General features: G+C 34.0%; 4 protein-coding genes across 4 annotated transcripts in view; all 4 read left to right on the top strand.

The window, feature by feature from the left end:
- Positions 1-2,182: 2,182 nt before the first annotated feature.
- On the top strand, positions 2,183-9,115 carry LOAG_03365 (hypothetical protein). The gene is made up of 8 exons (XM_020446299.1): positions 2,183-2,327; positions 3,123-3,250; positions 5,109-5,371; positions 5,635-5,725; positions 6,470-6,630; positions 7,436-7,686; positions 8,236-8,421; positions 8,555-9,115. Exons 2-8 carry the CDS (start codon positions 3,159-3,161, stop codon positions 8,714-8,716), a joined length of 1,206 nt encoding a protein of 401 aa, XP_020303340.1. The 5' UTR covers positions 2,183-2,327; positions 3,123-3,158; the 3' UTR covers positions 8,717-9,115.
- Positions 9,116-11,642: 2,527 nt separating this feature from the next.
- On the top strand, positions 11,643-12,752 carry LOAG_03364 (hypothetical protein; the record flags this gene model as incomplete). The annotated part of the gene is made up of 3 exons (XM_003138901.1): positions 11,643-11,714; positions 12,160-12,425; positions 12,641-12,752. 3 exons carry the CDS (start codon positions 11,643-11,645, stop codon positions 12,750-12,752), a joined length of 450 nt encoding a protein of 149 aa, XP_003138949.1.
- Positions 12,753-14,819: 2,067 nt separating this feature from the next.
- On the top strand, positions 14,820-17,669 carry LOAG_03363 (hypothetical protein). Its single transcript, XM_003138900.2, has 6 exons — positions 14,820-14,926; positions 15,608-15,790; positions 16,102-16,182; positions 16,627-16,754; positions 16,872-16,983; positions 17,530-17,669. Exons 1-6 carry the CDS (start codon positions 14,837-14,839, stop codon positions 17,647-17,649), a joined length of 714 nt encoding a protein of 237 aa, XP_003138948.1. The 5' UTR covers positions 14,820-14,836; the 3' UTR covers positions 17,650-17,669.
- Positions 17,670-19,637: 1,968 nt separating this feature from the next.
- The window catches only part of LOAG_16956 (CBR-MOG-1 protein), a 10,097-nt gene continuing 8,238 nt past the window's right edge, over positions 19,638-21,496 (top strand). The window contains exons 1-4 of the mRNA XM_020449610.1: positions 19,638-19,989; positions 20,336-20,498; positions 20,678-20,865; positions 21,272-21,437. Coding sequence (XP_020306821.1) covers positions 19,751-19,989; positions 20,336-20,498; positions 20,678-20,865; positions 21,272-21,437 — 756 coding nt within the window. The 5' untranslated portion in view covers positions 19,638-19,750. The remainder of the gene's footprint in view (positions 19,990-20,335; positions 20,499-20,677; positions 20,866-21,271; positions 21,438-21,496) is intronic.

The raw sequence follows: 21,496 nt of genomic DNA, 5'->3' as shown, positions 1-21,496 counted from the left end.
TTCTTTTCAGTATCAGTTTGATTTTTATTACCAGTTTTCTTTTTAACTGGCTACTTACTGTTTCAGAGAGAGGAGTGGAAGAGAGAGCAAACGGAAAGCTCATGTTTGTAACTACTGAAACATTTACGAATATTTGAATATTTGCATTTGTCTGCTTGCATGATGTGTTCATTGTTGCCGGTTTGGTGGATTAGGTTATGGGAAGGCCAGCATTGGTGGATTAGGTCAGATCATGCGGAAGCTAACGTTGTTTTAATTTTGCAAATATTTATCAGCTTTACTTTGTTGTGTGTAAAGCGTTTAGCAGTATAAAACCTTATTATTGGTTTTTGTTGGTTTTTTTTCTTATTGTCTAACGGATTTCCGTCTCAGTATTACTGAAAAAGACCGTTCATCAGTAATAGGAATCGAATTACAAATTTGCTAATCAGAGATTCTCACTTATTATGGATCCAAAATGTTGTATAAAAAACTGAAGTTGTGATCAGGACCACGTGTGTTCAACATTTCATTTGCCTTATTTTGAATTAATAAGAAAATACCGTAATATTCATGAAATAGGGAATTTTAAAGAAGGAAATGACAAAAAAGAAGAGGTCTTTCCTGTCGTTATTAACTTCTTCATTTAACTTTGAAGTGCCAGTTATTTAGAGAGGTAAATGGGAGACTTTCAAAGTTAATCTTTCATGTTGTCGTGTTTTAGCTTGCTCTCATGCTATTGTAAAATGAATCCTCTTTACGGTTGGTGGTCAGGAGATGTAGGTGGATTGGTGCAGCAAGATCGAGCATTTTCCTGCTAATAAGATGTGGATTGTACCTTCCAACATAAATTTGATATTTGACAGCAAGTAAACTGGTTGCTTTTGGATGAATTATTGAACTTTTTTTGGGAAGGGTCGAATAAAGTAGCAGGGATGTGTACTTTCATACTTTCCTATTATTTACTTTCCTATTGTTTTACTTTTTTCCTTTTCAGAAATATTTGAATATTTTCGTATAGTTCATGATTTCCTGATTCAGAAAGCCTTCTGAAATCTCCAATGTAAATTGCAAATTGTAGAGCATGGCGGAATTTCAAACTTAATTCTTGGTTTTTAATTCTTGGCGAAATTTCAAACTCCATTTATTGAGTTGGAGCGAAAGTACTAATGGACCCGCATGATGATTATTATAATGCTAATAGTGGTAGCTAAAATATCACTACTTCTAGTGATTGAATTATTAGAATTGTGCATTAGCGCCTCATTTTCACTGTTTCATTTATTCTGTACAAGAAGTGAGTGTGGACCTCGATAGAAACTTGTCAGCTGTTTGTTTGCGAAATGAAAGTTCCCAGCTCTGGTTTAGTCTACCACCAGGCCAAAAGTTTAACTGAAAACTTTGTTCAGGCATTATGTTGTGAAACTACTTTAGTCAGATAACCGGTGAGATTTATTATTGTAACCGATAGGATTATCCGATGCTTTCCTGCAATCATATGCTATATATGTCAATCATAGTTTATGAAATTCCTGGATGATAGTAGTTGTTGAATTATTCTCTCTGAATAGTATCCCAGTTTGGCATGCTTATAATTGTATTATTAGAGTTGTGGAGCTACTAAACTTCTTCAGGATTTTAAGAACTTTTTAGAAATCAGTCATTTATTTCAGCCACTACTTGGTATTGCAGTTGAAGCTGGCAATTAAAAAAAAGGAAAAAACACTATGAATGAGAAGTATTTCATATAAGATTTTGTCACAGAAAAAAGAAATTCTATTCCGAGAACATATGCTGTATCTTTCGCATAATAGTTTCAAGATAGTTTATCTGTTAAGATACTTTATCTTGGTAGTGTCCTCCTTTGTTAATCAAAGATGAGGATGATTATCCTACTTTCAAATTCATTTTAGTATATATTTGGAAGACGGAAGAGTTGTTCGATTTCCTTATTCTTAATATTTAAGCAATATTAAAAAGCATCCTGATTTGTTTTTGGCACACCGAGAAAGTCAGGAACGCCTGAAATGCGAGTTTCGCAAGTCCGACTTAGTGATTTATGAAATGTAACCCTTTATTAAAATCAATTCGCTCTAATGATATAAACAGATTTGAATCTTACTTGGAGAGAACGTGATTTCAATGACTCAGTGAAGTTTTTTTTCAATTGCAAATTGTGTTTAAATTGTGTTTATAGTGTTTGCATGACTTTCAGAGAACCGAGCCATTCATATTTTAGTGATTCAGAAAGGGATCAGAGTACTCAGGCATTCTCCAACAAATAACTAATAACTGTGAAATAATCATCTGTGAAACTACTGGCCTCAATCTTCGAGTCTGAGTTTTTGGTAGGTAATTATTTAGTTTGATTTGTTTTGACCAAAACGAACTAGGCTTTAATCTTTTCAAAGAATTCATTGGAGGCTTCCAGTATATCTTTAACATGACTGAAGCATTGAGGGTGCATATCTTTTCTCAAGGAAAACATCTGGAAAAACATCAGTAAGCAGTAACATGAGTTATTATTTTATATTCTCTTATCAGTGATATATGTATGCTTTCATCAAACTAATATAATTATTGAACTGTGAAATAATCATCTGTGAAATTAGACATGTAAAGTCCTTTATCATTTAATTATTTTCAGGTATTTGATATCTTTAATTAGAGACTTAAAAACTTATGTTTCTTCTTTTCCGCTTTGTGATTGTTGCTAAAGGTTTAGTATATGTTCCTTCACATTCTCTTCTTACACAGTGATACATTTTCTCGTTTGTTTGTCCTTTATGGTTAATGGTTTGTGTCATTCGCTTGCATTATTGACCTTTTCTCTTCTGTTACATTCCGGTTTTCGTATTTTTTTTCTTTTGGTTAAATACAGAAGCATAAAGTATGTATCATTCTAACTGGAGTGTAAATGAAGAAAAAAAAAGAACTACTAGAATATGGACAGAAATAATTTACATGCTCTTAGTATTAATTAATTTGTAATACTGGAATCAAAAAATGTTTTCATCATAAAGATTCATCTCCCAAAGGACTGAAGATGCGAGATTGTTTATCCAATTTAAATCACAATATTATAAGTTCTTTGCATATATGCGAGCAGGAAAATTCAGAATCAAGTTAATCGCTTTTTGCAGATCAAGTTATCGATTTGCTAAAGGCGGCCAAGGATAATGGACGCACATGTATTTCATCAATCCGTACCTATCAAAAAATTTAAAAATTCAGCACAGGAAACAGTGTCAGAGAAGACTTCATATTTCATGTTAGCTCATTTTTGTTAATATGCAGTGATGATTTTGGTGCAAACAATACCAATACTATCATGAATGATTTCGAGGTAGTATAAGCTGCTTAACCTGTTGTGTCATAATTGCGGTACATCCGATTTATCGTTCAGCATATTGAAATGTTAGAAAATTCAAGTCACGAATGTTGGGGCTTTAAGTTTTCACTGAAAAAGTAGAACGTAAAAGTATTTTGATAGCTACAAAATTACATAAAAACAGCAACAAAAGCAAATGAATCAAACTTCGTTTAAAGTCAGCAGATGTTAGCTTAAGACCGTAAAGATATATTGACCTCTGTGTTCATGAAAAAAAGAAAAAAAAGGTTAAGGAGAAAGGGAACTTCACGGTTAGAAAAATACCTTCGCAGCGTACTTATTTTGCCAGAAAATATCCTTCCTATTATCCTGTCGCTTTATAGATTTAGCATGTACGATATGAAGTCTCCCATAGCAACATATCACTATACTCATCCTTCAAACATAAGTGCCATATTTGGTACTTAACGGTGAGTGTCAAGCGAAGCAAACGCTTTAGTTTGCACTGTTAAGTTATATGCTCCTTTGATATCCATGCAATGAAATCTTTTCGATTTGGGTTCCTTTTCCATCATTATGTTTTCATCATTTTTATCAGTTTTAATTTTTTTTAAATCTCTTTTTCATTTCCGATTTCCTGTAGTTCTTCATGAAAAAAATCACAAGCATTGTTTATCTTTTTATCATTATCTAACTCTACGATTGATTGATACTAATATAATTTGAAGTGCCATCTATAAATTTTCATATACTCCCTGAAGCGGTGCAACGGTTTTGTAATATGGTGGCATTAAATACAACAGTGAATCTTCAACAGTTTAAATTCCCGCATGCAGATATGTAACTGCTGATATAGATTTAAATTTGAAATTTTTTGGAAATTGCTTCGATCCTTTCTCCGTTCCAAGCAAATCTTTTGCCAGCATAGTTATCTCTTTCCTTGAACTCAGTTAAGGAACTTGTGACCTTGTAAATTTGATCAGTTCTATTTTTGAAACTTTATTATGCTTATTTTTCAATCGTTTAAGGTCAGTAATTCATGTATTTTGCTTTCTCAACTTGATAAGCGGGAGAAAAAATTCATAAGTTGCTTGCCATAATTTAATCATCGTTATGTTGAGAATTAGGAGAGTGGTATTGCTTTTGAGTCGGAATGGTAATAACTTCTGAAAGGAAATTTTGATCATAATGGTAACTGCATCTGATCTGTCATATTTCAGTAACGAGCTACACACCATGATCAAATTTACATACTATGATCTTACACACTTTACACACTATGATCAAATTTATATCGTCATACTTTAATATTTTGTTTAGAAACTGTTGGAGGATAGTAGCCAATGCAAGGTCCCATAAAGTTCGGAAAAGTGCTCGGATTATGAAATAATCCGCTTATCAGAAATCTTGTTTTTCATCTTTCTCTAATAACTTTCTATGGTTGGAAGCACTAGACTTTTTCTATCCTTTATTGAATATTTTCTGTTTTTGTACGCGGTAGTTGAATTTCGTTTTTCAGTTATCTTTTATAACTGCAAACAGGACTTTTTATAACTCACTTTGATTCCATCGTATAAATAATATTCATCCCTCAACACTTTGTAGAATCAGACTAAGTTTAAATATTTGAAAAGCTGTTGATTCTTCTTATGTTTATTTCGTGATGTGGAGAATAAGTATTTATGTGCTCAATTCCAGATCATTAATCCTTGAAAGTACAATATCCTATGAAGCTGCATATTTACAAAACATACTGTTTCAGGAAATATTCGTAAAAGAAAGGGAAATAGTATTTCAGGATGAATTTCTCAGTGGAAAATGAAACTGATGGTAACGCGAATGGCAGCGTAGGTCCTTACTCCCTACTGTCCACTTATCCATTGCTCGATTTTTACATTGGTCTCGGCTTAGCCATTTCATCGTCCTTATTTATTGGTAGTTCATTTATTATCAAAAAAAAAGCACTTATCAAACTTGCCCAAGTCGATTGTAACCAGCGTGCCTCCGAAGGCGGTTTTGGTTATCTACGTGAATGGTTGTGGTGGTTCGGCGTATTAACTAGTAAGTTTTCTTCATTAAAGCGGAAAAAAAAGCTAAGATAATATGGTACTAGACATCCGCTTGGCTTCCGTCTTGCAAATAAGATAAAGAATCTAAATAGCTTTGCCTGTTGATGAAATTTCTCTTATTTTTGTATTTGTTTCATTTGTGAAGGAAGATCACTTCGGGTTGCCTAACTAGCTGATCGGTAATATTTCCACTTGAGGTTTCAGTTTTTTATGAAGCAATTCATCTGTATTATTTGTTCAAAACCTTCTTTGCAGTGGGTACTGGTGAGGCATGTAATTTTGCAGCATATGCTTTTGCACCAGCAAGTCTGGTAACACCTCTTGGTGCGCTGAGTGTCATTGTGACGTAAGTTTGCGATCAGTTCTCAAAATAATTTTTTTTTTAAAGTGAATACCAGAATATCAAAACTGCTCTAACATAATAGTGCTTTTCTATTGGTGACATAGTTGCGCACAGCATTCGGCGGAACACTAATTTAGGAAGCGAAACAACTTATGCTCCAAGTATTTTGAACTATTGCTTAATTTATTTAACCACTTATTTTAAACTATTCTAGTCAATCAGAAGTTTGATGCTATTTTTAAGATTAGCCTGTACTACCAAATTACACATCTAGCCATCATCCGCGATGCAGAGTAGAAGGGACAAAATATAAACCGTAGTGGAGCATGTCGACCTGGAAATTTCTGGCTAAAAATATATATCAAATGATGATTAGACTGAGCTTATTCGATCGAAATACTGATAATCGAAACAGTGAACAGAATGAGTGAGACGGGTTTGAAACGCCAGCAGCTTTCAGAATTTTTGCGTTCATGTCCAGTTCAAATTTTGTCACAATCGTTAGGGATGCTGCATTAAATATGCATTATTATATATGAGATGCTGCATTATATATGCTGCGTTAAATATATCCAGTCATTTAAAAATTAATTTTTGCTGCAGAAAAGCAATTAAAACTGTAGAAGGATTAAAGTCACATATAGGTAGAAAAAGCGGATTTCGATTAGTTTTGATATAATCGAGAGAATAACCGTTACTGGTTTTTCTGGTAATTAGATTACTAGACTCGTTTTTACAAAGTTTCAGAGCAGTATTATCATCGAAATTGCTCAAAGAACGTTTAAATTTACTGGGTAAAATCGGTTGTGCGGTATGTCTTCTTGGTTCAACAGTAATCGTTTTACATTCGCCGAAGGAGGAAGAAGTTTCTAATATGGCTGATTTGGCTCTCAAAATGAAAGATGCAGGTCTTTTTTAATTCATGGAAAGAAATTTATGTAACGAGTTTTGGAAGAGTTGCTTACCTTTGAATGAATTTTCTGGAAAGTGTGAAGTACTTTTGTTAAGAACCATTCTGCAAGAGCAGAATACGACTTTTCACACTTATATCATTTTTTAATTCCAACATCAATGCTCATTGTGCTACCACTTTCTTTCAGTACAGAAAAAGAAATTTTTCAAGTGCTTTGGGACGTAAACCATAGCATATTGAAGTATGAAGTGAGGCTCATCACTTCAAACTAATCTTTTTTCCATCAAATGCCAGTCGATGTTTGTGTTGGATAATTGTCGATAAAAGATAGAATGGTGTTTTCTCAGATTCCTCTTCACATTTCGCAGAAAGTTCATTGTTCCATTTTAATGCTAGTATTACTTCCTGAATTTGTTTGGAAAACTGGAAAGTTGAAAAGTCTTATTTCTTCAGATATTCCGGCTCAATGTGAATTAGTATTTTAACCAATTCAAATTGACCTGGAATACCTGAAGAAAGAAGTCATTTTTACTTTAGCAACATAACTTGTTGGGAAATAGGGTAGTTTTGAACTTTAATACTATTTCTCTTTCCTTTCACTGTTTTATTGTAGCCATCAGTCGGAGTTGATTTTATTTATTCATTCTTAATTTCAATTAATAATGGGTATATGATCTGTAACTTTTGATGGTCAATTTCTGAACATTACTGTTGGATAAAAAGGTGGTTAGGGGTATGCTTGGGAATGAGAATTTTGGGAATTTCAAATATCAGTGGATCTTTCAGAATGCATTTTTCAGGTTTCATTTTCTATGTGGTAGCAGTAATTTTGGTATCATTAGTAATGATTACTTATGTCGCACCACGTTTCGGCCATTCTAATATTTTGGTCTATATATTTATTTGCTCCATCATTGGTTCACTGTCTGTATTATCTGTTAAAGGACTTGGTTTAGCCATTAAGGAAACGATTGGTGGAAGGCAACAGTTCACGAATTTCCTTACATGGTTTTGGCTTGTTGCTGTAATCCTTTGCATTTCCGTACAACTGGTTATTTTTCCCTTATTTTCATTTTTATAAATTAGTGGAATAAATATATTGAGAAGTCGGTGAGACTTCGATCAAGAAAATATTACAAAAATGGATTCATCTAACATGAGGTCTTATAATCCGGCATTTTATTTGTCCTTTCAAAATTTTGCAAAAATTTGTCGACATTTAATTTTGAAAATCTTTTCATGGGGTTATAATCACATTGTGATAAAAACTCGCGGAAATTTATGTCTGCCATTCCATGGGAAGGTTTTGGTTGGATAGTGGGTAGCGTCTTCATCAAGAGGCATAAGTAACTGCCGTGGTGATCGGTTAGTCGGTTGAAGTTACATCCGGATTTTTTAAATTTAGTATTACTTTTTGAGCAGCATTTGGAAGCTCTAGCAAAAGATAAAGCAGAAGAACTTTTAAAAAAAAAAATAGTGTATGGAGTTGAGTACTTTGAGATTTACGAATCCACAAAAAGTGGCGATTTTATCGACTGAGCTTAAGAAAATAACAGGAAGTTTGGTAGAAATTGTCATTATTTTTCTTGATTTTTTCGAGATATATTTGAATAAATCTCTGGATATATACAACACATCGATGGTAACGCCTACATATTATGTATTCTTCACAACATTTGTAATATTGGCCTCATCGATTTTATACAAGGAATGGTCTCGTTTGGGTGCAAGCGATGTTTTAGGAAATATTGTCGGTTTCCTAATTACAATCATTGGCATTTTTCAGGTGAAAGTTGCAAAGATATAACTGACTTCCCTAACTTTGACTCGGACTTTAATTGCCGCTAAGAAATTTTATATCCAGAATTAATCCGAAACGGTGAGCAGATGGAACAATTTTTTAAATGAAAACATTTCAGATGCAGTTATTCCGTGATGTGAATATAACGTTGCGACATTTGCGAATGCTAATCCATAAATCTTCAACAAATACAAATTTATCTGAAACAACGAATAGTGCTACATCGCTGGTAGATGACTTACCTGTCAATGCTGCAATTTCTCATCAAATTTACACTTAGTACGGCAAGAACCGCTTTTCTGTACCAGGATTTCTGTGGGCACTAGCATCAACTAGAAAGTATAGATGTGATAAGATGTCATTATAGGTTTCCAAACAGGTGTTTTGCAGTAACTTGTCATGAAACCACAGAATATTCCGACAAATGTTCTTTAGTATTATTACTATTAATATCACCATCAAAGGCAGTACAGGATTCTTGCGACGTTGTTTGTTGTGCTTACCGAGGTTTTGAAAATCAGTAGATTATAAGCTTATTTTTACAACTGATCAGTTGAAATTATGCGTGGCCTATTCTCATCAGTAATATTACTGTAATTTTTCACATCTTGAAAAATTTGAATTCCTGTATTTTAGCCTTTAACAAAGATTTTCTTTTTTCCGAGTGAGGATGTAAGGCTTGGAAGATTACTTAGATATTTTATGCTGGAAAGAGAAGATTTACCAAGGGTCTATAGGAGTGGAGAAACAGAAATGTTTCAGCAATTTTTGATCAGTAAAAATAATGGTATTCGAAAAAAAAGAAGTTGAAATTGTAGAAGTCTTACATCGCCACGTTTATAATCGAATAACGCTTTCATCGAGACATAAAATTTGTACTTTAATTGTAGTTTGTCCTAGGTCATTTACATCGTATAGCATTACGATTTGGTAAGCGATTCTATTTTCACAAAGCAGTCTTTTTTAACCGTAACTTAGGGTCTTCATATGTGATGGACCTGTTTTTTTTTGGTCAAAATTGCATTTCATTGATCCAGCTCAAATGCGTAATTTCTAGATGTATCTTCTTCAAAAAGTCACTTTTTTAATCATTGAAATTTCATATTTCGTAGATAATGCAAGAGATCATCAAAAGTAGAGAAAAAAAATCTTTTTATAATATATGAAGCCAAGTTTCAGAAAAAGAGATTGTTGTTTTTTAATTAAAAGCTGCCAAATTAATGATTTCTTTGCAACAAGTGGTAACTCTTCAAAATATTTTTGTAGAGAAGGCAGCAATGCTGCTCGGGTTCTGATAAGGCTCAGCTACCTGCAGAGATTCTCGCAGTGCCAGTTCTTCTAGGGAATAGGTTGAATAATACGGACACTGCATTTTGATTAATCGTTCAGCTTTAATAAAACTATTGCACGAATATCTCGGATTCTTGAGATTCAGTCATTTTGTATTTTACAGTGAAAATTAAAAGTTGAATACTAAAAGCTCTCAACTTTGCTAGATTACTACCCTCCTTCATTGAATTTCAAAAATAGCTTACAGGTATTTTTCTTTTCAAAAAATTTCAAAATCATTCAAAAATATTCCAGAATGTATTGAAATCATAAATACAATGTGACAGAAGTGTTTCATTGAGCTTACAGGTATTTCTCCTCTCAAAAGAATCTTTTGTAAATTTATAGGTCCTTTTTGATATTGCGGTCATATCAAATCGTTTATTTGTGTGAGTAAAAAATGGCTCCTCTACTTTGAAATTCGATTCATGTTAAGAGAGTGAACAACATTTCGTACAGTATTCTTGAACAGTATGTGGAAATACTGATACGTTCATATTGTAATTATTGGTTAAATATTTTTATAGGAAATTAATGAATTTTGTCCGCATGGCATATCACACATTTTGGTTTCTTTTTTTTCTTTAGTTTCATATCAGACGAAGTTACAGAGATCAACAATTATGGAATATCAATTACAGGATTACAGATCAGCAATCTACTGATGTGTTGCCTTCTGATCACGGCATTTTTTTTTCGTGCGTTTCTCATTTGGAATCAGAATTATGCCGTGTTTCTCGTAGTTCGTAGAAAAAAATTTGAATGTGATGAACAGAAGTTTATAAACAGGTCAAAAGATGCGTCATCGCGGATTGTGAGAACACAATGCACACTTGTTTTTGCGGTAGCAAAGAATATAGAAAATAAAAATTTCATTTTCCCACCTAGGTAACTTTGAACACAAGATCACATCACCCGTAACAACAACCTACTTATCAACTGCACTTTTCTTACTGAGAAGGAATTGTCAAGCAGTAGGGAACTTCATAGAAAGGAAAAGAAGCTTTCCCTGTAAACTGCATGGATCTTCCCTACTTTCGTTCGGATTACCAAGATTGTCTTTTTATTCAAATAACGTGGACATCAAACGTGGCGCATACTGTCTGATAAAATATGCTTACTACACTAACCTTAGATCATTTTTTTTAATTTATAACGCATTCGGTACTTCGAAATACCATTGAGACAGTTAGATAAAAGTAATGCTTTAGGTGATCAGTTTTCAACTCATATAGCCTTCTCCTCCACTGTTAATTTGGGCAGTCTTGAATATCGAACGGCTCTGAAATGCAATTACGTAAAAGCTTTTTTACAAGAAGTGATTTTTTCTGAATCATAACATACATCTGTGTGTTGAAAAGGTGCAAAAAGAATGGAACGATTTCAACAAATATGCGATTAAAGAACCCTACAGATGGTTATCCGTGTTGAAAGCTGCTTATAGCCAGCAGAAGTCGATATCAGAATTAGTCAGGAGAAATTATTACCCTTTGAGCTTTATACCAACTGTTCCATTTGACCTCGGTGTTTTCGGTTTTTTCTCTTTTGCTTTTCTCCTCCCCAATTCTCTGTCTTAGCAAAATGAAGCAAGATAAGACAGTTTCCCAGCCTTTCTTCGGCCACTACTTTACAACATCATCATTATCATTTCTTGCTTGCAAACTTTCTCAGATATGTGCAACTGCCCTACCACACTAACCGTTTATCGGTGTGGTAAAGTATCCACTGTGAATTTCGTTATATGACAAGTTTCAATGTTTTACAGCATTCAAAGCAACTGACTTACACTTTACATTATTCGAATGAAATCTTCTGAACTGAAAGGAATTAGCGATGTTTGAGAATATAAATTGCAATTGGATAGAAAAGAAAAGAGCATGGAGATGAAGGATGGGATAACTGTCACCTCATGTATTCGCCTGATGATAGATGTTCACTTCATGTATTGTGTTTGTATCTATTTGTCTATCTGTCTATATCTAATCCATCCATCTATCTATATCTAATATCTCCTCTATCTATCTAATCTATCCATCTATCTATCTAATCTATCTACATAAAATCTAATCTATCTATATCTAATCTACCTATCTGTATCTAATCTATCCATCTCTCTATATCTAATCTACCTATCTACCTATCTAATCTATCTAATCTATTTATCTAATCTATCTATCTAATCTATCTTCTATCTATCTATCTATCTATCTATATTTTGCATATATGCATATTTTGTATTTTTCCAACTTTTTCACAGTTGTCCACCTAACTTTTTTTTTTTTATTCAATGCAAGCTGTCAGTTAATTTCGTTTTTATGCTTTTGAAGAGAGCATTTTGGTTAATTCGCAGTCAAAATATTTATTAGCGGTAACGTCTCATTTTGAAAAATTCAGCGAACATACGACGACTTCATTATCCATTGCTTTGCGGTCATTGCAAAAAGGAATAAAACCGGTCCTCTCCTTCGATCTTCGGTGGTAACAAAGAGTGCACGACAACTAGGAGAAAGAAGAAAGGAAAAACTGAATTTATATTGCAGCACATCGGGATTCACAACGTCTTTCGTATTTCAGTACAACCTCAATAAAAATCCTTCTTTAGCGAGTGATATCTATTCGAAACTTCTTTGGGGAATGGAACTGCCGGCATATCGCATTGTGTTTGTTAATTTGTTAATTCAGACTTGACCCATTTTCATTTTACGGTAACAGTTCCTCTTCATCCAGATTGGATACAAGCAATTCGTGAAGCTTTAAAATGCATGCACAACGGTGAATTGAAGAGTGAAGAGAAACTTAAGTTTTTGTTTTATCCTTCATCAAATAACTGGTATTACTTATAGACCATAAAACAAGTCACCAGTATTTGTTCTAGGATGGTGTACATTAATGAGCTGAAGCGAAGTGCTGCTTTTAGCTATTCATTCATGTTTGATTTGTACATCAATACATGGTACATGATCAATTTAAAAATCAAAGTAAAGTGAGGAAGGAATGGATCTTCCGCTGTAAAAGCAGAAAAAATCTGGGATATATTATATCTCTTGTTTTAAAGGTGCTGTTGCTTGGCAGTCATCTAAACCTATTAAACAGTTTTAAATTTAGGTTCACCCATGAAAATAATACAGGGGAAGGGAGAGCACATCTCACAGAGCACGTCTTCCATTATACCGCTTTTCAACTTATTAGTAGTTCTTCACCTCTCTTTTCTTTCAGACAAGAACGTTATCAGCTTTTAATCACAGCTGTTTACCTCTCAAATCAAACTCAACTTTAGAGAAGATGCGGTTGCAATTAAGCTATTTTTACCTCTCTTCTTGGATGCTTTCCTCAATATGTGATTGATTGCTATGGACAGACAAAAAAGATTTCTGCTGTTATATTTCAGCAAAAACTGATCTGCTAAATAAGACTTAACATTAAAAGGAATCAATATGTCAGATAGAACACCACCTGAATAATAAACGTAGAGGACGTGTACCAACCGACACCAAAACATCCACTATGCCAAGAAGACTTCCGGGTTGATACCACCACCAGTTAAAGACACAAAAATTATCCGACCAACCTAGCTCCATGAAGGTTAAATCTCATTTCCTACTCATAAATGTACTTGATGATGAGCAATACAGAAATCCACTTCCAGTGATCATTTACTGACTTTCCCTCCCAAATTTACCGCATCTTTTCTTCGTTTTATCCTTTCATACTGTCAAATTTAAACTGGTAACGCTGTTTTTAATATCGAAGTATCATATAACATTATTTGAAGGTCACAGTGGTCAAGGGCACCGAATAAGTAAAATGTATCATATTGACAATCTGTTCTTTACAACTTGGGTTAACGATACCGATACATGGTCAATTTATGTTCATTCTATTCTAGAAATTTGAATTTATCACCTTTTCTCAATAGTACCTCGAAGATACCTTGAGCATTCTCATGGAAACCCATCTTTACTCTGCAAAGATCTGGACAGATTGCTTCTAAACCATGTTTAAATTGCTTTTAAACCATGTCTATATTAGACCTTTATCTTAGGCTTTTAACTTATTTAAAATTTTCCATTTAAGGTGCATTTAGACGAAGTTGATGTGGAACTCTAAATCTGTCAGTTCTGTTTCCGTTTTTCCTTTCATGTGATCTGATAATATTCTTATTTGCGGATTTTTACTAAATGAAAAAGAATTGTAGATCATTGAGACATTATTTACTTCTTAACTCACCACTGAATTTATTCGCTGTTACCGTGGACGAAAATTACTACTCTTAAACAGAAGTCAACGGTTTTGCTCCCAGAATTAATTCGCATTAGTTTCCCAAAAGTAATTCGAAATTTTCAGCCTTTAAATTCATAGTTTTATTTCAACCGCATGTTAAAAAGTATTTTTCATTTCTATCACGTTTTAGAAGTGTAACAAAACACCAATCCGGTGCTGTTCGTCTAGACCAGTGTACTATATCCATAAGTTAGCCATCCAATAACACAAATCACCTTTACTATTTGCCTCTCGAGAATCATTCCGGGCTTCCTAATGCTAGGCCAACCATCGAAGGAAAAGAACTAAGCGGTCTCATTGTGATAGATGGATTCGTCTGCTTACAACTTCATCTCCTCTTACCACCTAATTAACAGCTCTGCCACGCCAGATCTCTTCGATTCCGAACTATACTCCACTGAATACCCGAATCGGGCGAATTTTGTTGAAATTAAAGCTCGAAAGGACAGGGGAGAGGGCGGATTTACGGGGCATGAGATCTACTAGCGGCTTATGGAGCTCTAGTTCGGTTGTAGGTAGCTGTTAGTAGTCATTGTTAATGGAGGTGTGCACTTTGGACTGGCAGAGGGAGAGAGAAGGTCACGGTTCAAGTGGAAGTGCACGGGTAATTGATATCCCGAAGGATTTGCATATTCATGTGCAACTTGCTCATATCAGGACACGTTCATATCATTTCGTTGCTCGGCTTTTTTTCTTCCAGTCTTATAAAATTTCATGGAATTAATTGTTTTTCCGATGTTTGCTTTTCGATAGACGTAAATCACATCAAGATTAATTTCAGAGAGAGAGAATGGTTTCTGTGTTCCTTTCGCGAATTGTTGTGCTCACGGCCGGCACCCTCTACCCTGCATATCGAAGCTATAAAGCTGTCAGAACAAAGGTTTTTCCTATTAACTCTTTTATATATCACAACTCTAGTCCAAGTTTCTTTCGAGCAGAAGAGTTTATGATTAGAGCCAGAGTGAAATAATCAAAGTACTCCCTGTGCGGACATTACGCAGCATGTCTGTTAATCGCGGCATAGTTATAAGTCGGAATGGTCCATCAATAGGCCTTTTTGAAGGAGCTTACTGGATATTTCATCGGAGCGTTTCTTCATTCGCTGACAGTTCTGACCGCGTAGTGTCAATCGGTTAAACATGCTTTTCTGAGTCTCGTGTTTCAGATATACTCAGCTTCACCTGGTTATTGCTATTTCTATTCAGCAGTAAGGTGTGTAGGTTTGGGTAAAAAGCCACCACTACTATTGACTACATTTTCACAAATGATTCATTAGGCATCTTTGATATTATTATATACTTTTCCTACTTGACTGGGTTGCAGTGTAAATTTTTATATTTACAGTGGCCTTTACAATACAGAACAAAGGAGCTACCATCAAAATAGTAAAGAACTTCTGCAAGTTAAAAGGACTCATAATAATTAATTTTTAGGGAGGAAACAGTTAATGATACGGAAAGTTTATGCGAAAAAGTTATGCCATGTTGCAGGGCATATCAATTTCTTCAATTACCTTTTCTTTTTTACTTTTTTTCTCCAATCGAAAACGAAAAATTTTCAGGATGTAAGAGAGTATGTTAAATGGATGATGTATTGGATTGTTTTTGCTTTCTTCTGTTTCATAGAAACAATTGCTGATATCATTGTATCATTTTGGCTACCGTTTTATTACGAATTAAAAATCATTTTCGTATTATGGTTACTGAGTCCGTGGACCAAAGGCGCTTCAATTTTGTATAGGAAGGTCAGTTTCTTTTGAATAAATTCCATCTTAATTTGTGTATTACACGAGAAATCGAAATCATCCAGTGCTTTGAAAGTGCTAATCTATTTCATGATTCAAGTTGTGCTAGTTGTTTTTAGATAGGTAGTGTTATAAGGGTACTGGATTTAATTTCACATTTTAATACATGTTGACCTACATTTATTATGTTGGAATCTTTTTCCTTTGTAATCAATGTTTAATGAAGTGTTTAGCTAGGACAAGCAGTGACAAACATATGTATTTACTGAGCATTTTCCAAGTGTTCTATTTTTGCAATGTCTTTATTACAGTGGGTGCATCCGACATTAACGAAACACGAAAAAGATATTGATCTGCTGCTCGAACATGCTAAGTCAGAAAGTTATAATCAGGTTAGTTTTGTTACAGCTAATTAATAATTTGCTGGTAAATTATATTTTTATTGCAATACAGTATAAAATCAGGAGTGGTTGGTGGTTGATTTTCCGCCTACAATGTTTGGGAAAGAACAATGCTGGAAGTTATAAAACTTTCATTCTTGAGTTTTGTAAATACTAGCATAATCTTATTTCTTCTATGTATTTCACAGTTTTTGAAATTTATAGCGGAAAAATTCCTGTCACAACCGAGAAAAAACGTGAGGTTACTTGACCGGTAAATTCAGATATTTTTTCAAGTTTTATTTCAAAAAATTTGTCTTCAAATACAGTTCTCAATTACGTTAAACCGTTTTCTCAAACTTATTCTGCATGACTGGGGAACAGAATATTCTTGAATTTTATAATTTTTATTGATCATTTTTTTGGAATTCCGAATATTTGGGTTACCGTTTTCAGGTTATGCGATTAGGTAGCAGAGGAATATTGTGTGCTCGTGAAATTATTGCAACAGCTGCACTTCGAGGACAAGCGCAGCTTGTACTACAACTGCAGCGCTCATACAGTACTAGCGATGTTAATAACAGGTGCAAATTCTTGAATTGAAAGATCGTGATTCACCACTAAACTTCACAATTATGGCTATGTCTTTGATAAATTAACATAATATTTCGTTTCCTTCGTTGGTTAACTTCAAATTCTAGAGAATCATCATCGTCAAAAGTGATTCGTGTGACGGAAATCCAGGAAGAAGACGACGAACGTGAACCCAGTGATAGTGGTACTCCAGGCGTGTTGGAAGAAGAGATTACTTCCGTAAGTCTGTTTCTCCAAAAACCGTTGATCATGGTTATCATAATTTTTTCAATTACAAATTTAGAATTGGAATAGCCAAACAATGCAATTTTTTTGTATTGTTTGGATTACCAACTTTAATTTCTTTTCTGTGAAGCGTAGCGGAATTTCACATTCTTACTTTTTATGAAATTTTTTCATCCATAATATTAGTTTTCTTCAATTTGATGCTGAAAACTGTAGTTGGTGTCAGAAGCTTAATGCGAACTGAAAAGGCACTACTATATTTAAAGACAAGTTTCTATATATCCAAGTCATATTTGATGAATGGGTAAATACGTGGTAAATACGTGCTGTTATTTCTACCGTGAATCACTTTATAGATACCACACAAACAGCTGTTGTATCAGTCTTGCACGATGCATAAAACTAAAAAATCTGATTGCCTTGGAAATCTGTGATGATTTTGATCTCTTACTGCATTTATTCCAATGTAATGAGAAAAGTACAGATTACATTTTCATCCACTTTAGTAGTGAAATATGGATCAGTTTTGCTTGCTTATAGACTGGGGAACGACAAGATCGAACCGAAGCACTGCGTCGTAGTTCGAGACGTCGGAGATCACCTGCATCGGAAACAATTTATAATACATTACCACGTCGGACAACACGTCAGCATAAATAATTGCATTCGTAATATTCCTGATTCGGTTTTTTCTGATAGTTTTTCCTGTCGGATGTCAATATGTTTCCCGACATAACTGTTTTATACGTCTTGGTTGCACAAGCGAGGATTGAATAAACTGTAGTGGATTATTGTTCAATTATAGGGTTTGATAATTTGTCATCTTAGTGATGTCCTCTCCCCATATTTTGTGAAGGCATAAGCCGACTGCACTCTGCTTTCGCAGAAATTGAAAAGGTTTTTAAAGACTCATTTGTTTTTTTTCCTTTGAGCTTGCATATGGTTGGATATCTTTTGTTTCTGAATCTTTCAATTTGATTTTGGTTTGTACACAATATTAATATGGATTTACATCTAATTTAATTTCATTTACCTTGAAACTTTCAAAATTTGCTTTTAAGCATTTAGCCGAAGAACCGTGCGTTAACTCTAAAAGAACCCTGCAACTGTGTCAGCACATTTCTCTTACTTCTCTCCCCCGTATGCTGTTTTCATATTTATGAATTTACAGGATTTCTATTGGTTTTCTACAGTTTCTATTGGTTCGAACTATCTTAGCATTTCTGAATTAGCATTTTCGTTTTTCTATTTTTTTTGCCTCTTGTTTCCATGCATTCTATACATATGAAGGATAACTTCTGAATATACTTCTACATATATAAAGTATATTCATATATTCTGAATATATAAAGATGACTCCCTGCAATTTTTCGTCGGTACAAATATATATTAGATGATTTATGTAATCTTTGCAAACATTACTTGTATTATTTCGATGCCTTTTGTCTTTCAGCTTCAATTCTAATTGTTAATTTTTTTAAATATATTGATAGATCCCTTCACTTTGCTCTTTACATTTGAAAAACTTCAGATTAGTGAAGTTAGCGCACTAGAGCTTAGGTATTCACAAAAAATGAAGCTCCAATTTCAGAATTAGGCGTTACAGAACGTTTTAAAGTAGGGAGAACCATCTGTAAATTCAGTTTTGTTGGGTTTTCCTTCATTTTTTTATGTCTTTGCACAACATTTCCCTCATCTTACTTTCTTTTGATTTGTGCCTTGAGGTACAAGGTTTTTAACAAACAAAAAAAAATTTCCAACCTCACTTGTTGAATCCAGGTTTTTTTCTTGAGTTTCAGTGAATCACTTGGATTAATTCGGATGCACACCTAAAAAGTCTTCTGAGTTTACACATATCTTTTTCTATCCAATTTGCGTACTAATAAACTTTTTAGCTTTATCAAAATATCATTCTCATCTCATTCCCGTCCATTAGTGCCAGGGTCCCACTATATTGTCTATTTTTTAAAATCTTTTGAAAGTGTTAGATTGTAAAACTGTTGTCATTGCTGTATTTGATGTGTTATCTTGCAACATCGGACAAGTACATAATATATTTCACGTTCGGAAGACCGATTATTGAAATTTGATGGTGACTGATGATTCTAACGGCGGTTTGCAATCTTTCTTTATTACTTTTTAAGGTTTTGTTTTTTCATTGTACATTCATTTCTTTGTTTTCTTCGACTTTCTTTGCTCATAAACAATGGAAATAAGTTTGAAGCTATGTAATGCATAAATGTGATAAAGTGATGTCTTATGCCGTCGCTTCATTAGATGGCGCTAACGCCGTCTAATGAAGCTTTTGATTGTTAACCGTATTCCACATTGGGATGTTCTTTCCGAAAAATTTATCTTCTTACTCCATTGCAATGTATGGAGAAGTAAAATTTTTTAGTAAGGTATTTTTTTAATTTTTAGTTTTTTTTAATTTTTTAATGAGCTTTTTGGAAATTAGTCAAAAGGTTGTTACTAGTGTCTGACTCAGTTGTGAATCGATTAGAAGGATTTCTAGGTTGTAGTTTATATTGATGTTTCTTGGTTATTTGCTAAGAATTTGTGTAGTCGATAGAGATGGTTTACTAGGTAGGGTTTCTTGCCGATTTGGTAAGCTCGAAGGAGAAAATCATCGGATTTCAGCATCCAGATGTACTTATATCGCATCTTATCTAGCTTGTTCTGGGTTACTGATTACGCATAAACCTTTCGCATGGTCTTTACATTTATTTATCATGTTTTGGAGGTTCGAGAGCTCAATTAAATGGCGAGTGATGGTGGTTTGAACCATTTGGAAGGCACATTAAACACAAAAGGTGGTTTGTTCATTCGTAGAAAGACGAATAGCAATGACGAGCTGTTTAAACATCCCGAAAAATCACTTCTTGGTTTGGATGTGCTAGCGAAGTCTCGTGCTCGAGTTGATGAAAATTCTCGAAAGCGTCGAATTGAAGATGGCTCGCCTGGTGGACTTTCGGAAAGCATACACAAACAAATTGCTGAGTAAATTTCATTACTTTTCGATATTTGGTACAATTTTGAAATTACGAGGTAGAAATATATTCAGTACTGTTGAAGTCAGAATTGAATCTGTGGTCAGTTTCCTTTTACTGTTAAGAGTAAGAAAAGGTGTATAAACGTTTTCCTTATAATTTTCTGATTTATTTAATTTGGTTACTACGTTAACTCGGAAAGTAGGAGGCTGTCACGTAGCAGATGTTCATAATAAGTAAACTTAGCTTGCATTGTATCTCTGAAACGTCAAAAATATTTTAAAACTCGAGTGGTACCGGTAGTAATGAATAATTTTGTCTCGTCTATTTGTTTATTCACCGGAAATTCGTTTGAGTTATGTAATCGGGAAGTACAAAGGAGGGAAACGCGGACTTTATGCTGATACGAGGGAAAATGAACGTAAGCAAAGAAGCCATCATCATGACAAAGGGAGCTGGCAAAAGCATTATGGAGGTCAAGGTTCACGAGATCGAGATGCAGAAACTCCCATTTTCAAGGTAAGATTAAATGTATATTCGGTCTTTTTGATAAAATTTAATATAAATATATTGCCAGCACACAACGTTGGTCAGTCCTGATATATAAGGATGGTAGAGTTTAAAATACACAATTTTCTGTTCTGGCAACATATTTATATTTAATACTGTGAACTTTTAGTGTGTCATAGTTGTTTTAGGTGCCTGACACTCCTTCACGTTCAGCCTGGGAAGAGGATGATTCAGGACAGATATCAAAAAGGTACCACTCAAGCTGGGATACACCTACTTCATCTGGTCATCGTGATGATACATCTTCGGCTCGTAGTGTTTCAAGCATTTGGCAAAGTGAACGAAATCGAAAACGACAAAAACGTAATAAAAAGAGGTAATTAGTTTATATATTTATACAGCCGTCTTTGAGTGTGGTAAAGCAGTAGACAGAGCCACAATATAAGGTTTTTGTATTTCAGTTATTCTTCTCTCCCTTTTTATGATATAAAAATTTTTTTCATGATATAAGTAAAATTTATATTCCCCTCACGTCTGGTAATATAAATAGGAATTTTCAAGTTCAAAAAAAAAAAAAATAGAAAATTCAACGTGCTATCCTTTGCCCTCTTCCTTTCAATCTCTTGCTGATATCTTGAGTCATTCTGTAATAATCTACCAAATGGCTTTATCATATTTTCATAGTGCTTCTTGTAGAGTACTACTAGACCCATTGTAGCATACTTTCGTTGGATTTGAGGACAATAACTAATCTGAGCAGAAGAATGGAAGGTATATTCCAGGACTCAGGAAGACACGATTCGTTCGGTTAAAGAAGAAGGAGAATTGGTTCCGGATTTTCGCAATGCTTTTGAAAGAGCAGAATGGGAACGAGAACAACAAAAATTGGATCGTGATTGGTACGGCAATGACCAAGGCTATGATGACGAAAACAATCCATTTTCTCAGGTTCTTCCTTTTGGTTTAAATCCTTGTTTTAGGAAAGATGACAGGTAATGATGAATCGT

Source organism: Loa loa (assembly GCF_000183805.2).
Source record: "Loa loa unplaced genomic scaffold supercont3.31, whole genome shotgun sequence".
In the NCBI taxonomy this organism is placed as follows: Eukaryota; Metazoa; Nematoda; class Chromadorea; order Rhabditida; family Onchocercidae; genus Loa; species Loa loa.
The sequence above is the reverse complement of the archived record's forward strand: the minus strand, read 5'-3'. Positions and strand labels throughout refer to the sequence as shown.

What these genes read in the sequence shown, in the direction of transcription:
- LOAG_03363 (XM_003138900.2), top strand. Translation starts at nt 14,837, where the DNA reads ATGGTTTCTGTGTTCCTTTCGCGAATTGTTGTGCTCACGGCCGGCACC. An exon ending in CTTCAATTTTGTATAGGAAG is followed by an intron (nt 15,791 to 16,101) that starts GTCAGTTTCTTT and finishes TCTTTATTACAG; the next exon opens with TGGGTGCATCCGACATTAAC. An exon ending in ACTAGCGATGTTAATAACAG is followed by an intron (nt 16,755 to 16,871) that starts GTGCAAATTCTT and finishes TTCAAATTCTAG; the next exon opens with AGAATCATCATCGTCAAAAG.
- LOAG_03365 (XM_020446299.1), top strand. Translation starts at nt 3,159, where the DNA reads ATGGACGCACATGTATTTCATCAATCCGTACCTATCAAAAAATTTAAA. An exon ending in GCGCTGAGTGTCATTGTGAC is followed by an intron (nt 5,726 to 6,469) that starts GTAAGTTTGCGA and finishes ACAAAGTTTCAG; the next exon opens with AGCAGTATTATCATCGAAAT. An exon ending in TCTCAAAATGAAAGATGCAG is followed by an intron (nt 6,631 to 7,435) that starts GTCTTTTTTAAT and finishes TGCATTTTTCAG; the next exon opens with GTTTCATTTTCTATGTGGTA.